The sequence below is a fragment of the Chiloscyllium plagiosum genome, chromosome 24 (genome assembly GCF_004010195.1).
Source record: "Chiloscyllium plagiosum isolate BGI_BamShark_2017 chromosome 24, ASM401019v2, whole genome shotgun sequence".
In the NCBI taxonomy this organism is placed as follows: domain Eukaryota; kingdom Metazoa; phylum Chordata; class Chondrichthyes; order Orectolobiformes; family Hemiscylliidae; genus Chiloscyllium; species Chiloscyllium plagiosum.
Genome location: NC_057733.1, coordinates 46,297,262 through 46,314,689, shown reverse-complemented (window position 1 = coordinate 46,314,689; position 17,428 = coordinate 46,297,262). Strand labels below are relative to the sequence as shown.

The window sequence follows — 17,428 nt, the reverse complement described above, 5'->3', positions numbered from 1 at the left end:
GCTCCGGTTTCCTCCCACAGTCCAAAGATGTGCAAGTCAGGTGAATTGGCCATGCTAAATTGCCCGTAGTGTTAGGTAAAGGGGTAAATGTAGGGGTATGGGTGGGTTACGCTTCGGCGGGTCGGTGTGGACTTGTTGGGCCGAAGGGCCTGTTTCCAAACTGTAAGTAATCTAATCTAAAAACCTTCCCCTCACTGAGGGTGAACGATCAGTCCTCAGCAAAGGCCTTTCCTTTATCCCCCTCCATCCACGCATCAATGAATTTAATACGCATCGTGGTCAAACAATTCTTCTGCCGTCTCCGCCTCCAAGCTTATTTTACAATCAGGACTCTTGCCCACCTTCTGAGGACCCCTTCACTCGCCTCCAACACACTCCATTCACCTGGACATCCCGTACTGGCCTATTACCCGCCCTCGACCTCTTCATTTCCAACTGCTGCCGAGACATTAACTGCCTCAAACTGTCTACCCCCCTCCCCACTCCAACCTCTCAATGCACAGCCCTCCACTCCCTCTGCTCCAATCCAACCTCACTATCAAACCAGCAGATAAAGAGGGTGCAGTGGTAATTTAGCGCACTGACCTCTACACCGCTGATGCCAGACGCCAACTTGAAGAACCTCCTCCTACCGCCCCCTTGACCATGACCCCCACACCCATCACCAAACCATTATCTCCCAGACCATACAGAATCTCATCACCTCAGGAGATCTCCCACCCACAGCTTCCAACCTCGTAGTCCGGGAATGCCGCACCGCCTGATTCTACTTCCTTTCCAAGATCCACAAACCTGACCACGCCAGCCGACCCATTGTCTCAGCCTGCTCCTGCCCCACCGAACTCATCTCCACCTACCTCGATACTGTCCTATTCCCCCTAGTCCAGGAACTCCTCACGTACGTTCGGGACACCATCCCAGCACACCACCTCCTCCATTTCCCCGGCCCCCAGCGCCTCATCTTCACCATGGACTTTCAATTCCTCTACACCTCCATCTGCTATGACAAGGGCCTCCAAGCCCCCTCACCTGACGTCCCCAACAGTACCCTTCCAATGACACTCTCGTTCGTTTGGCTGAACTGATCCTCACCCTTAACAATATGTCCTTCGAATCCTCCCACTTCTTCCAGACCAAAAGAGTAGCCATGGGTACCTGTATGGGCCCCAGCTATGCCTGTCTCTTTGTCGGCTACCTAGAACAGTCCATCTTCCGTAGTTAACTGGCACCACTCCCCACCTCTTCCTCCATTACATTGATGACTGCATCGGTGCCATCTTGTGCTCCCGCGAGGAGATTGAGCAGTTTATCAACTTCACCAGCACATTCCATCCCAACCTTAAATTCACCTGGACCATCTCTGACATCTCCCTCCCCTTCCTGGACCTCCCTATCACCATTAATGACGACCAACTTGAAACTGACATTTTTTACAAACCCACTGATTCCCACAGCTTCCTGGATAACCTCTTCCCACCCTATCTCCTGCAAAAATGCCACCCCGTATTCCCAATTCCTCCGCCTCTGCTATATCTGCTCCAAGGAGGACCAGTTCCATCACAGAACACACCAGATGGCTTCCTTCTTTAGAGACCGCAATTTCCCTTCTCATGTTGTTGAAGATGCCCTCCAACACATCTCATCCACATCCCGCACCTCCGCCCTCAAACCCTACCCCTCCAACCGTAACAAGGACAGAACCCCCCTGGTCCTCACTTTCCACTCTACCAACCTTCGCATTAACCATATCATCCGCTGACATTTCCGCCAGCTCCAAACGGACCCCACCACCAGAGATATATTTCCCTTCCCACCCCTTTTCCGCTTTCCACAAAGACCGTTCCCTCTGTGACTACCTGGTCATGGAATGGCACTATTCGGCACCGCCCTTTTGGCACCGATCATTTGGCCCCGCCATTTTGGCTCTAAACTGTTTTGGCGCTCATTACTTTGGCACTGAACTGTTTTGGCACTAATACATATAGATAACCATCGTTTGAAAATTTTGGTTTGTATCATCAAGGCGGTAGATGATTATTAACAATTGTTAAATGAGAAAATGATTACAAAACGAGATTTGAATCTGCAGTTGGTCATTACAGCTTTGACTATCAATTCTTGCTAGTTGAGAAAATTACATCGGGTAATTAGTCATCCTCTCTTCTTTAACCAAACAAGACTTTTTTTTTATTCTGAATTGGTGCCAAAACAGCTCAGCGCCAAAGTAATGAGCGCCAAAACAGTTCAGAGCCAAAACGGCAGGGCCAAATGATCGGCGCCAAAAGGGCGGCGCCAAAACATACCTTATCCACCTGGTCAGGTCCACGCCCCCCCCAACAAATCACTGTCCCGTCCTGGCACCCTCCCCTGCCACTGCAGGAATTGCAAAACCTGCGCCTACACCTCCTCCCTCACCACAATCCAAGGCCCCAAAGGAGCCTTCCACATCCATCAAAGTTTCACCTGCACATCCACCAATGTTATTTATTGTATCCGTTGCTCCCGATGCGGTCTCCTCTACACTGGGGAGACTGGATGCCTCCTCGCAGAGCGCTTCAGGGAACATCTCCAGGACACCTGCAGCAATCAATCCCACCGCCCTGTGGCCCCACATTGCAAATCCCCTCCCACTCTGCCGAGGACATGCAGGTCCTTGGTCTCCTCCACCGCAACTCCCTCACCACCTGACGCCTCAGAACACTTCCACCCCAGGACAACAATGTGGACTTCACCAGATTCCTCATTTCCCCTCTCCCCCTCACCTTACCTCAGTTCCAACCTTCCAGCTCAGCATTGTCTTCATGACCTGTCCTACCTGCCAATCTCCCTTTCCATCTATCCGCTCCACCCTCGCCTCTGACCTATCACTTCCATCCCCATCCCCATTCACCTATTGTACTGCAGCCCACCCCCCCCACCCCCCATTTATCTCTCCACCCTGGGGGCTTCCTGCCTATATTCCTGATGAAGGGCTTCTGCCCGAAACGTCGATTTTCCTGTTCCTCGGATGCTGCCTGACCTGCTGTGGCTTTCCAGCACCACTCTGATCTAAACCCTTTGTTCTGTCGAGTCTCTTTACAAATTTAAGGTATCCCATCAGGTCACCAGTAGATCTTTCTCTAGAAAGATTAATCAAGTCAATCTTTCCTGATGGTTGAACATTCTCTGCTCTATTATTCTATTATATCATTTTTGTACTTTCTCCATACCTACTGTATTTTCTTTCTAGTGTGGAAACCGCTATATGCAGTACTATATGATCAAGTACCAAGACTCTGAACAAGGGATGAGGGGGCTGATAATCATGCCATACAATTTCACAAGCAAAAACAAAATGTCTAATGCCTAGTGGCACAATTGCTAAATTATTAATCCAGAGACCCCAGTAATGATCTGGAGGCCTGGGTTTAAATCTCACCATGGCATATGGTGGAATTTGGATTCAATTAAAAATCTGGAATTAAGGTCTAGTGAGGACCGCAACACCATGTTGATTGTCAGGAGAAGCCCTTCTGTTTTACTATTGTCCTTCAGGGAAGGATATCTGCCATCTTTATCTGGGTCTGGCCAACATATGACTCCAGGCCGACCATAATGTGGTTGACTCTTAATTGCCCTCTGCACAATTAGAGATGGACAATAAATGCTGGCCTAGCCAGTGACTGCCACATCCTGCGAATGAATAACAAAAACTAGAAAATCCTAAAGAGACCACCAACATGACCTACTCTTCAGAATAAAAGCAATTCACACCAGATTTTATTCAGTAACAGAAAAAAATACAACAACAGTGGAAAAGATTTAAGCAACTTAAACTATACCCCCCCCACACACATACTTACAGAGACACGCGCACACATGCACTCACGTGCACATGCATGCGTGCGCACACACACAACAAAGTTAACACAGTTACTACAGGTGGAAAAAGAATATAGATGTGGTAAGAAGAATTCCAAAAGTCCATACCACAAAATGGAAAGTAATTTTTACCAGTCCTTTTGATTTTTTGCTATAGGATGAAGGTCATTCTTCAGTTTGATGGTTGATCAGGTGAAGTGTCTTTTCCTAGAATCATAGAATCCCTACAGTGTGGGAGCAGGCCATGTGGCCCATTGAGTCCACACCAACCCTCCGAACAGTATCCCACCCAGTCCAACCCCCTCTACCCTATCCATGTAATCCTGCATTTCTCATGGCTAGCCCACCTAGCCTACACATGCCTGGACATTATGGGTGATTTATCATGGCCAGTCCACCTAACCTGCACATCTTTGGACCGTGGGAGCAAACCAGAGCACCCAGCGATAACCCATGCAGACGCAGGGAGAGCATGCAAACTGCCCACAGACAGTCACCCAAGGCTGGAATTGTCCTGGGTCACTAGCAGAGTGAGGCAGCAGTGCTAACCACTGAGCCAGCATGCTGCCCTTGTATTTTCTTGTATGAATTCTTTCTTTTCTCTTTCTGTCTTTCTCTGACATGGAGAGACATGAGGAGAGATGGATGCTTTCTGTATGCAGGCTTTGGATATTTCTTTCACACTGTTGCTTTTGGCACTTTTCCTCAGTGCATTCAGTCTCAAGTTCTCTCTTTTACAGATTCTAAAAAGCAATATTGAATTGCCCAATTCAATAATATGCAACACTTGAATTTCAACTTGCAAAACCTTCCTGGTATTCTGGTCATGGCAGTCCAACCCCATTTCAGTTTATATCAGGAAGTTTAAATCCAACTCGAGCAGCTGGTGAAATTCAAAATTCAATTAATAAATTTGGAATTAAGAGCTAATCTCTGTGATGGTGCACATGAAACTATCACCAATTGCCTTAAAAATTCTGTCTGGCTCACTAATGTTGTTTAGAGAAGGAAATTTGTCGTCCTTACCTAATCTGGCCTACTTGTGACTCTGGGCCCATAGCATGTGATGTACTCTTAACTGTCCCCAAACCATTGAGTTGAAGGGCAGTTAGGGATAACCAACACCCACAAAGGGTTCATTCTCCTGTTGTTGGGTGCTGCATATGGGTCTGAAAAGGTTAATACTTGATTGAGTACGGGAGGCACTCCATCTGGGTGATGATGTCACAGGGACATGGTCAGATTAAGTAAGGAACTAGTTGGAGACAGATATGCTGAGAGTCTTTGTAGTAGTAGGTCCCATTCATATAATCTGTGACTAGTTGCACTAATGCAGTAAACTTCAACTTATTGACTCAACATGACTAAGATGGAAAGATGGCTACCCATCTAAAAATGGGTAGACCATCCAAACATCCATACACACAATAGTGACTGATATTGATACCTCAACTAAAATCCTCTAAACAGATTACTTAATTCATTGTGTGTTTGTAAATTGCCTGCTTTTTACCCTGAATTATATCAAAAGTGCTCTGTAATCTGCCAGATGTGAAAAGTGCTACAGCTTTTGTTTTATCTGTGACCACAGGGCAGTCTTTGTACATATAGGTTTATTTCCCTCATCTAGCATTCGCTGATTCCAGCAACCTCTGGGGTCTGATACCCACAGTATGATTCCAGTTCTGGTTTCTGGAGAACCCAACCTCTCTGCCCTTCTCCCCAAAACTGTTTTCTTGCTGCATCCATGTAAACTGGTTCAGTATCCTTTCTTGGGCCAATTTCCAAATCATCGTCATTGTCGACAAGCGGCAGAACAATTGGTCCATGTAAAGTAGCTGTTTAGATCACAAGATCATGGTGTGTGCGTGCCCAGTCTGCACTCGCATTCATTTTCTGTTTTGTTGTTAGACCCTTTGGCAAAGGATATATTTTGTTTCCCACAGCTGGGTGAGGGAGGTATAAAAGAATTAAATGCTTCAAGCTCACACAGAAACAAATGCCTCTGGGGCCATTAATACAACTTTATCTTTTTTCCAGATTCTATATTAAGGAACATTCATTATTTCAAAATATGGTTTGCAACAAGGAAATGTAATTGAATCTAATACTAAAATGCAGAAGGATTGCAAACTGCATGGTGCATAGCACATTTTAAATGTATTTAAAAACTCCTAAGCTAACCCTGACATATGACTTCCTCTGATCGGGCAAACACCTGATCCTGAGACTGCCAGAGGACAGAGGTACAATCTGAATAGTTTTTTAAAAATATATATGACAGCGTCCTTTTATTCCTGTCTCTGAATTTTTTCAGCATTTGAACTTCATAGTAAAGACCATTGTACTGCAGTTTTTTAAATAACGTCCTGTCTCACTATTTCTGTCTATAGGAAATCAAGAAGTTAAAAGAAATAATGAGTGCAACAGAAAAAATACGCAGAGAGAAATGGATAGATGAGAAAACAAAGAAAATTAAAGAGATTACTGTAAAAGGTACCAGTTTACAAGCCTGGGGCATATAATTGATATTCTAAAGAGAATATCTGACCGTTAACAGTTGCATATTGTTGTGGATGACCACTAATGGGAAAATATTGTATTCAATCATTTTGCAACAGAATAGCCATTTAAATGAACTAAAAGAATTTCCAAATTTATCATACAGCTACTGCTCACGTTTCCAAATATACAATAGGACATATTTATTGTAACAGGTTTATCATCAGATTTGTTACCTTATAGCTTGCTTGTGAATGTTGAGAAGATTGTTAAAGAACAAATCATCAAGAAGTACATGATACAATTACTTTACCAGCTGTCTACTTCTCTTAAGCTGCAACCAAAAAAAAGTATTTCTTGACCAAACCTCTGATCAGCTGCCATATTATTTGTTGACAAAAGAAAAATACAAGGATGATGGAAAGCTAAAACACTTGTGTGTTTGTGGATGTCTTGAACAGCTGCAATTCTTAACAATTCTTCAAGAATTGAGTAATATTGAGAGTTGGAGAGCTTAATCAGAACGATACAGTAATGAGAAAGGAGCACTTTGTATGTTGTAGGCACAACAACTCTATGGAACGTTGCTGCAGTTGTCCCTGATCATATCTTGCATTGCTGAAATGTAGGTGGGTTTGGCATGGTGAAATTATCAGAGTATTGTTACAACTTGATTCACTAAAGGAGCCAGAAAAGCAGAATCACTTAGTAATTGAGTGTAAGTAGGCACTTTAATCTTGTTGCAGAATTGGCTGACAATGTCACGAAAAGGTGCTTGGCCCTGAACAGGAAGCTGTTAATTTTACTCCGTATTCCTTGCAAAAGTACATGATGTGCTTTATTGTGGCATGTCTAGGTTTCCTAGAATAATACCACTGAGACTGGGATTGTTCTTCAAGTAGTAGTTTAATAGTAGCTTTAATAGAAGAGTTAAGAACTATAAACTTTTTGTGTAGAGAAACTGTTTCCACTGGCAATAGGCTCAAATGACATAAATTTAAGATAACTGATAAAAAAAAGTAAGAGAGAATGAGTGTTTTTTTACATTTTGTGAAAGGGTGGTAGAGAAGATTCAATTTTTAAAAGTGAATTGGACATATGCTTGAAAAGGAAACATTTTCAGGAGAGAAAAGATGGCAGATAAAAAACCGTACAGGCTTTTTCTGTGCTGTAAGATTTTGCAAAGTCCTCCTAGGCGCTGACCTCTTGTCTAAACAAATTAAACCAACAAAATCTGTTGTGACCTTGGTCTCCTAGGTGTAGACGTTAAGTGTGATGGTCTACACATTTCAGTGCTAATTGTACATTGTGTTAAAAGTAATTGAAGATATAGATAAATGAGTACAGCATCTTCATACTGTTTGCATTGAATCTGTACATTGAAATGCTCATTTCTCAAAAATGCTACACAAAAATGCTCCCACAGTCCAAAGATGTGCGGGTCAGGTGAATTGGCCATGCTAAATTGCCCATAGTGTTAGGTTAAAGGGGTAAATGTAGGGGTATGGGTTGGTTGCGCTTCGGCGGGTCGGTGTGGACTTGTTGGGCCGAAGGGCCTGTTTCCACACTCTAAGTAATCTAATCTAATCTAATTCTATTATCTCACTCTATTTCCACAGGTTTTTGTTCAGGTAACATTGTAAAGCATAGAGATATCTGGTGGCAAAAACTGATATTTGTTTATCTAGTACACCATTAATGCACATGCTAAACTTGCAAACCATTAAACAACATATGAATCAATGTACCATTTGCTGGCTCTTCCTTTCCCCTTTGGGAAGAATATGGAAGAGTCTATGCAACCTTGGCATCTTATTTGACCCTGAGCTGCATCAAATTCCACCCAAAATCCAGAGCATCGTAAAGGTAGAAGAGTTCCACACTCATGACATTGTCCATCTCCACTCATACTCATTCTACCTGCTAGAGGATACCTTGTATCACCTCTAGACTTTGACAATCCCAGTGATGTCCTGGACAGCCTCCTGTTTTCCACTCATCATAAATACCTGTTCCCATAAAACCTTGCCTTTCATAACCTGTCATACTCGCCCCTAACTTCAGTGACCTTATTTGACTGTCAGTGCTACCCCCCCCACCAACTTCCCTGTCTGTCCTTATGTGTGTAACCTCTTCCAGTCCCATAAATGCCCTCTATCTTTGAATTCACCATTTCCCTGACTTTGACCCCTTATGCATTCCACCCAATTCTTTTGTCCCTTTATTAGTACCCATGCCTTTAGGCAACCAAGCTCACCTGGAAACCATTCTCTAAACCTTTTCTCCCATCCACCACCTTCTTTTAAAAGCCTCCTTAAAACTTAAACAAAACCAAGAATTGCTTGACAAACTCGGCAGATCTGATAGCATCTGTGGAGAGAAAGCAGCATCCACGTTCTGAATCCACTGACCCTTCTTCAGAACTCTGAACGGGTCAGTGGATTCGAAATATTAAATCTGCTTTCTTTTCACAGATATTGCCAGACCTGCTGAGTTTCTCCAGCAATTCCTGTTTTTGTTTTAGTTCTTCAACATCTGCAGTACTTTGTTTTGTTTAACTCTTTGAAACTTAGCACTTTGACAAAGTGCTTCGTCACATTCTTCCCCAACCACCCACTTCCCAATGTCCCATTCTTTGCCATTATGGATGTTCACACATCTATAATGTGCCTTGGAAAGGCTTCCTATGTAGCAAGTTATTGTTAAAAGTAATAGCACTTTCTTCTGTCTGGCCTCTCAGTGACCTTATCATAAATCTGCAGAACTGAATTTCTTGATTTCCAGGTTTGGAACCAGAGATTCAAAAGCTAATAGCTAAGCATAAACAAGAGCTCAAGAAACTGAAAGCATTGCATGAGGCTGAACTTCTGCAATCTGATGAGCGTGCGGCCCAGAGATACATCAAACAGACTGAAGAATTGAGGGAACAACTGGAGAGGGAGAAAGAAGATCTGTGCCAGAGGGAGCGGGATCTTGCTAGACAAAGGTTTGGAGAAAAAAAATTCAAATAATCTCTACCTCTTGAGTCCGATAACACTGAACTGTTCATCTCAAAGTCAGAGAATAAACGACAGTGTTCTGCTAAAAAATAATAAGTTGTGTTTTGACTTCAGATATCAGTTCAGTTAAGGGCTGGTGGTCTACCTCTGACAAATTACACATAAAACCTGTTTATAGCTGATTTGTGAGCAATTTTTACTGAGGTCATAGTATAATCTAAAGGCATATATATATATATAAAATCCATTCTGAGGAATGGAAAAGGCGCCATTTTAATTTGAAGAGTGTGTCATCATCAGAACAAATTTTCATAAATGATCACATTCTGCAAAGGCTTTTATAAAGTAAGTATTTAGAAAACTGTTAGTCAGCATTATAAAACTTCAGTTTTGTAATTTTTGTTTCTTTTTCTCAGTTTTGCTGACATGACCGTCAGCAATTGATTCAAGTTGCTGCAAATTGTTTAAAAGGTTAAATTGAATGGTCATGCTAAAATGAATTTCAGTACTTTAAGAAATTATTTTAAACTATATGGTTAATTTACATGATATTGTTTATGGTGGGGGATCAGTTAGCTTGGTTGGCTGGATTGTGATGCAGCGTAATGCCAACAATATGGGTTCAATTCCTGCACTGGCTGAGGTCACCATGAAGGATTTTCCTACTCAACGTCTCCCCTCACTTGAGGCGTTGTGACCCTCAGGTTAAACCAGCACCAGTTATCGCTCTGCAATGAGTGAACAACTCGATGGTCTGGTAAGACTCTACCTTTACCTTTATTGTTAAGGATGTTTTCTCATTCCCCTCAGCAACGCTAAAGATACTTTCAGCATATTAAAGAATATGATTATTGCTTACCTATGTTAATTCTCCAAAGTGATTGTTACTGTGTTCCAATAGATATGAGAAACAGCTTGAACAAGAGGAGCAAGCTATCCAACAACAGCGAAGAAGACTGTATGCTGAGGTGGCTGAGGAGAAGGAACGTCTCAACCAGCAAGCGGCTAGGTCAGAATATCACCACACTGTCAAATTCAAGTACTGATCTTTTTGCCTCTCTGTTAGCTTTCTCCTTGACCTGTTCCTTTTTCCTGAAATCATGACAGCCTTTGGGTTTGCAAATACCTTCCCCAACTGATTATGTTTCATGTGGGAGCCAAGATAGTGAGGTTCAGCATAAAATGCTAACTAGCACAAACAAACCAAGTGGAAGGTCACCTGATATCCACTTGTCCTTCCAGAAGGAGAAACTGAGCGTACCAGTGTTAATTGCAATGTCCTTGTCTATCCTACTTGAGATCATAAAACTCTGCATGGGCCAATGTTTAATATATTGATTGATGTAGCTCAGTTACCCAGTCAGCTCAATAAGTCTTTGATTAGTGTTTATGGCTTTAACTGTCCTTGTAACTATTTTATTGGCTCATTTTTGTTGAAAACAGGACCGTACAAAACTGCATCAAGGTCACCAGTTTTTTTTTATATTTGTTAATAAAATGTCAAATCTCTAATTGGCCTTGAAGTCATAATGTGCCCTCTTCTTGAACTGCAGCAGTCCATCAAGTGTAGGTACACCCACAGTGCTGTTAGAAAGGGAGTTCTAGAATTTTGATACAGCAGCAGACAAGGAATGGCAACATATTTCCAAGTCAGGATGGTGTGTGGCTTGGAGGGGCACTTGTATAGTTGTTGAATTGCAATTGAACATACAGAAATAAAATTAAAACAAATTGCTGGAGAAATTCAGTGAGTCTGGCAATATCTGTGGACAGAAGCAGAGTTAACATTTCAAGTCCAGTGATCTTCTCCAGAAATAAAATTTGCTTCTGTGGAGCACCTATGTATTGCATAGCTTTATGTTTTTGTGAAAAATACAATGGGCGGAACCTAATTGGGGCCTGAACGATGTGGGCTATGGTGAGATTTGTGGCAGAATCATGTGAGGAGTTGAGCGAGTTTTATCTTGTTGGAAGGAGCTTTAAACATTTTTTATGCATCTTCTCGGTGGCTGGGTGAGTTTCTCACTGGGCAGCAGTGAGAACAGTGAGCTTATCAGTGAGCCAGTTAAGAGGATTATTGCTTGTTAAATGCCTTATTAACATCACAACTCACCTATTGATATTCAGTTTTCTGTCTTACTAAATAAACTTAGTACTGAATAAATTAGAAATTCTCAACAGGGAAGTCAGTGTGGATACCAGGCACCTTCAGCTTATTGATGTCTCCAAGCAGCCTCTATGTTGCTCAACAGCAAACTACCTCTTGGAGAACATGCCATGGCAGCTGCCTCACAGACCCCTCGTCCTCCGACATTGACATTGACATTTGTCAATACCTCTCAAACTTTGTGGCTCCTCTCCAATCCACTTTTAGGGCACTTAGGAAGTATAGACTTGCCTTGCAAGGTGCGTTGGCAACTAGCATCGAAAGAATGCTTTATGTTGCTGGGCCAGGGCACCCAGATCATAATTGGACCAGGCTGTATCTCCGAGCTGCTTGCTTGTCCTCTTAGCACTTGCTTAATTAGCATCTATCTTCAAGACAGCTGCATTCATACTTTGTCTTGTCATACCTGCCATGCTGTGCCATGCCTCTTAATGTATTTGCATTTCAGTGAGGCGAAAGGCTATCAGTACTGCTGTATTAATAAGCTCTTTTGCCCAGACGTACCAGCTGCTTGTCATAGAAGCATAGAAAGCAGGAGTAGGCCATTCAGCCCCAATGCCTGCTCCATCGCTCAACATGATCATGGCTGTTCATCCAAATCAGTACCCTGTTCCTCTGCCCATGTCTTTTGATCACTTTAGCTCTAAGTACTAGAGACAACTCCTTGAGAAGATTTAATGTCTTGACCTGAATCACTTGCCTGACTTGGGGAGACATCTTGTTGTACAATACACCGAGACATCAATCCAATGAATATAGCAAATGACAGCTTTTATTTTGATTCACTCATGAGACATGGGCATCCCTCCTTAAGGAGGGAATTCCAGGATTTTGACCCAGTGACAGTGAAGGAACAGCAATATATTTCTAAATCAGGATGGTGAGTGGCTTGGAGAGGAACTTGAAGGTGGTGGTGTTCTCATGTATCTGCTATCCTTGGTTATGGATTTAGAAGGTGCTGTCTAAGGATCTCGGGAGAATTTCTACAGTGCATCCTGTCAATAGTAAACTCTGCTGCTACTGAGTGTTGGTGGTGGAGGGAGTGGATGCTTGTGGATACGGAGCCATTCAAGCAGGCTGCTTTTTCCTGGATTATGTCAAGTTTCTTGAGTGTGTTCCAGGTCCCATTAATGACTTACATGGGCTACAGAGTTTATGAGACTGGGTTACACCCGTTGGAAGATAAAGTGAGGGCGACCAAAGGCGCCTGGCTTCCATGTCTGTACCAGAGCTTAGCTCTTTCCTTGGGCTGGTGAATTATTACAGAATGTTCATACATCAACCTGGTCTCCATCCTGGCACCTTTGCATCAGCTCCAAAAAGGGTCAGCCTTGGGAATGGTTGCATAGCCAAGCCGTAGCTTTCGGGGAAATGAAGAAACAGCTATCATTCTCTAAGGCACACTATAATCCCAAGCAAGATCTGGGATTGACATGGCGATGCCTCCCCACATGGCATCGGGTTGTATTAGCTCATAGGTGACCCAATGGAGAGGGACGCCCAATAGCGTATACATCCAGGTCTTTGACTAATACAGCGTGTAAATATGCCCAGATAGTAAAGGAAGGTTTGGCAGTCATATTTGGAGTCAGGAAGTTCCACCAATACTTTTATGGACATTAATTTGTAATAATAACAGACCACACACCCCTACTAGGTTTACTTAGAGAGGACAAGGCAGCGCTACCATTAGCTTCAGGCCAAAATCAGCAGTGGGCTGTAATACTAAGAGCTTATAATTACTGGTTGGAACACTGTCCAGGAGGCCAAGGATGTATGGCGATGCACTAAGCTGCCTTCCACTGGCAGATACAACACCGATGGTACCACCATTGGGCGAGTCCATAATGGTTTTAAATTTTCTTGACACACTTCCAATCACAGCTGACAATATTGGATGAAGAAAGATCCAATCCTGGTAAAACTGAAACAGATGGTGGTGATGGGGAAACCAAAGGGCCCATCACAACCAGAATTGAAATCCTTGTGGACCAGCAGAGACCAGATCACAGTAAAGGACGGCACATTATTATGGGGAGCAAGAGTGATTGCTCCGAAGCATAGGTTGCTGCCAGATAGGGGCTGAACTCTGCCAGGGTCATCCAGGGGTTTCCAAAATGAAGCTGTTGGTGAGAAGTTATGTCTGATGGCTAGGATTAGATGGCCATGTTGGTGTGACAGTGCCCAGAGTGCACAAAATTTACAGCCAGCAGCTCCCCACGTTTATGGGAATAGCCAGGTCAACCCTAGACTCAGTTACATATTGACTATGCAGGTCCTTTATGGGCTCACTATAGACGCCCACTCAGAGTGGTTGAATGTTCATAGAGTTCATTTGTCAAACATGGGAATGACAGAAAAATTGCACACATCTTTTGCAAAGCAGAGACTCCTGGAAGTGTTGCTCACTGATAACAGGTCACTATTTACAAGTAGGAAATTTTGAGTATTTCCTAAAGTAAAATGGGATATATGACATATATACGGAGACCATCCATCATCCAATGGTCTGGCAGAAACAGCAGTCCAAATTTGAAGGCAAGCTGAAAGAAACAGCAACAGTTTCGTTAGATACCGAACTGTCCTGGTCCCTATTTGATTTTAAGACCATCCCTCATGCAACTACAGGGATAGTTCCAGCAGAGTTGCTAATGAGGAGGAGACTGCACCAGTTAAATTTGATCTTCCCAGACACTCGGGAGGGGGGAAAGTGTGAAATGGCATCTGGAATGTCAGTGCCAAATGCAGGACTCAGCCAAGCGAGAGACACAGTTTACTACATGGGATGAATTCCCTGTAGAAACCATGGAAATGGCCCTGTATGGGTAAGAAGCTTGTTCAATGCAAGGTCAGGTCCAGTAATGTGTAAAGCTTGGGTCTAATTGACAGTACTGAATAAGTTCGTGGACAATATGAAAACCGCAAACTCACAGATGGTGCGGGAGCCAAACTTACCCTGGCCCTTGGAACAGTTGGAAAAGCTATCGGAACCTGTGGGTTTTCCCTCTCTGACAAATGTTGAAGAGACCTCTAAATCTGAGATGGACACAGCAGATCCTGTTGCATTGATGCCTTTGTTGCTGGAAGAAGAGAGTGAATTTCTACCAAGATGCTTCAGGCACATGGGGCAAGTTCCTGGGCATTACACACCACCCATATCTGACACAGAGTCAAAGGAACCTGACCCAATGCTCAAATTCCCTAGGAAGTGCTATTTTTAATAAAAAGGACTGACCTATGTCCTCAGAGACAGAGGAAAAAGGGTGTGTGACGGTAGGGTTTGGGGCCTGGCTTTGCTGCTCCTCTCCCTTGTAAAATTGCTGTTTCTCTATATACAGCTGTTAATGTTAACTGTCTTGTAAACTGTGTATTGTTTAATGAAATAAAAAAAAGAGGAGTTCTCGGACATCCTCGCACTTTGAGAGCTGGCTCTGGGGGAAGTTGATTCAGTGTCAAGATCTTTCTGTGTAAAAAATAAAGGGTGACTTGGTGACGGGAAACTTATCTGAATGGAGTATTTCATGGCGAATGTTAGCTCAAGCCTGGATATTATCCCGATCTTCCAGATCCAATAATCAGCGATCGTCCCCTTTTTGATCAGTATGACTCCAAGCAGAGATTTTTCCCTCTGATCTCCATTGATTCCAGTTTTGGTCGGGCTCCTTGATGAGATATTTGGTTCAATGTGGCCTTAATGTCAAGGTCTGTCACTCTCACCTCACCTCTAGAATTCAGGTGTTATGTCCATGTTTGAAATAAGGCTCTATTGAGGTCAGGAGCTGGGTGACCCTAATGGAACTTAAACTGTGCATTTCTGAGCAGGTTATTGCTGAGCAGATATCACTATTGATGACACCTCCATCACTTCCAAGAGATGTTTCATCATATGTCCTGTAAATATGACGATAGACTGTAGAGAATGTAATGTAAAGTTGAATTATTGACGTTATTCGGATGGAAAGGGTGTCAGAGCACAGTAGGTACTCCTTTTGAATGTAATGAGTTGATCATTTGGCCTACGCAGCACATTCACCAAGTTGATGCACATGCACCAGGGCCATGGTGGAACAGAGGATGCTGAAGAAGAGGTTCCCCTGTTTGGACTGGGGAGACTCCTCAGTGTAGCCCGGAGAGCATGTGGTACATCATCCTAGTGGGCTGTACTCTTCAGTTTAAGCAGGTAGCAAAGTGATGTGCTGAATGCTGAGGAACTAGGGCAATAGGAACAGTCTTCCAAGGATAAAAATGAGGTGATTTGGGAGGAAGAAACCTTGTGCATGTCAGAGCTCATTGTGTCAGGTGCAACAAGTCAGACAAAATCTCATTGATGCCCAGTTCCAATATATGAGAGCTGGCTGCAGCAGATCCTCATGGTAATCAAAATAGTTTTTGGTCTTCGTGCCAGATTTGATTTGCATTGTGGAGACAAAACACAGTCTCGACTCATTTGCTTTTGCTGGTAGTAAATAATAGTCTATTACATTGGATGATCTGGGATTGTATTCATCAGAGTTCAGAAGGTTGAGGGAAGATCTAATAGAAACTTACAAGATTATGCATGGCTTAGAAAGTGTGGACAGTGGGAAATTGTTTCCATCAGGCGGGGATACTAAGATTCGTGAGCACAGCCTTAGAATTAGAGGGGGTCAATTTAAAAAGGAATTGAGGAGACATTTCTTCAGCCAGAGAGTGGTGGCCTGTGGAATTCACTGCCACTGAGCGCAGTGGAGGCCGAGACATTAAATCTCTTCGAGGCAGAGATTGATAAATTCTTAATCTCGCAAGGAATTAAGGGATACGGAGAGAGTGCAGGTAAGTGGTGTTGAAATGCCCATCAGCCATGATTGAATGGCGGAGTGGACTCGATTGGCCGAATGGCCTTACTTCCACTCCTATTTCTTATGGTCTTATCCTTTGGCAGTTATATATAAATAAGTGCTTTTAGGCAATTTTGTGAGAAGTTATTGAGTACCTGTACAAGCAGAGGGGAGGGGATGGCAAATTAGTAAGATTGAGTTTTTCCTCCTGATCTCCATTGAGTTTTTAAAACTCAAGTTTGGAATTGCCTGATTGCTTGTCTGTATGTGATATTGCCCTCCTGTAAAAATGGTATCTCTTACATTGGAGGCAGAGGAATTCAGTGTATCTGCTCCCAGGAGGAGCAATTCCACTACAGGACATCCCAGATGGCCTCCTAAAGAACCACAGCTTCCCCACCCATGTGATCAACAATGTCATCCAACACATCTCCGCCACTTCCTGCCCTTGAACCCAACCGTGCCAACTGCAACAAGGATAGAACCTCACTAGTCCCCATCTTCCACCCCACCAATCTCCGGATACAGCACATCATCTTCCGCCATTTCCACCACGTACAATCAGACCCCACCACCAGAGATATATTTTCTTCCCCACCCCTAATGGCATTCCATACAAACCATTCCCTCCATGACTCCCTCGTCAAGTTCGTACCCCTCCCCCCACCAATCCACCCTCCACTCCTGGCACCTTCTCTTGCTGCTGCAAGAGATGCAAAACTTACGTCTACACCTACCCCCTCACCTCCGACCAAGGCCCCTAAGGATTCTTCCATATCCAGCAGAGATTTTCCTGCACATCCAAACACCTCATTTACTGTGTCTGTTGCTCTTGATGTGGTCTCCTTTGCATTGGGGAGACAGGATACCAACTTGTGGAACGTTTCAGGGAACACCTCTGGGACACACACACACATCAAACAATCCCATTGCCCTGTGGCCAACCACGTAAATTCCCCCTCCCACTCTGCCAAGTACTGGGCCACCTCCACTGCCCAATCTAAACCACCTGATGCCTAGAGGAAGAGCACCTCATCTTCTGCCTTGGAACTCTCCAACCACATGGCATCTGTGTTGACTTC

The 17,428-nt window shown here is 43.5% G+C and overlaps 1 protein-coding gene across 4 annotated transcripts in view; it reads left to right on the top strand.

Annotated features, from left to right (window-relative positions):
* Positions 1 to 17,428, top strand: part of cep131 (centrosomal protein 131) — a 131,900-nt gene that overhangs the window by 79,909 nt on the left and 34,563 nt on the right. For all 4 annotated transcript variants that reach the window (XM_043714982.1, XM_043714981.1, XM_043714980.1 and 1 more), the window contains 3 exons: positions 6,255 to 6,357; positions 9,148 to 9,349; positions 10,264 to 10,371. In XM_043714982.1, coding sequence (XP_043570917.1) covers positions 6,255 to 6,357; positions 9,148 to 9,349; positions 10,264 to 10,371 — 413 coding nt within the window. The remainder of the gene's footprint in view (positions 1 to 6,254; positions 6,358 to 9,147; positions 9,350 to 10,263; positions 10,372 to 17,428) is intronic.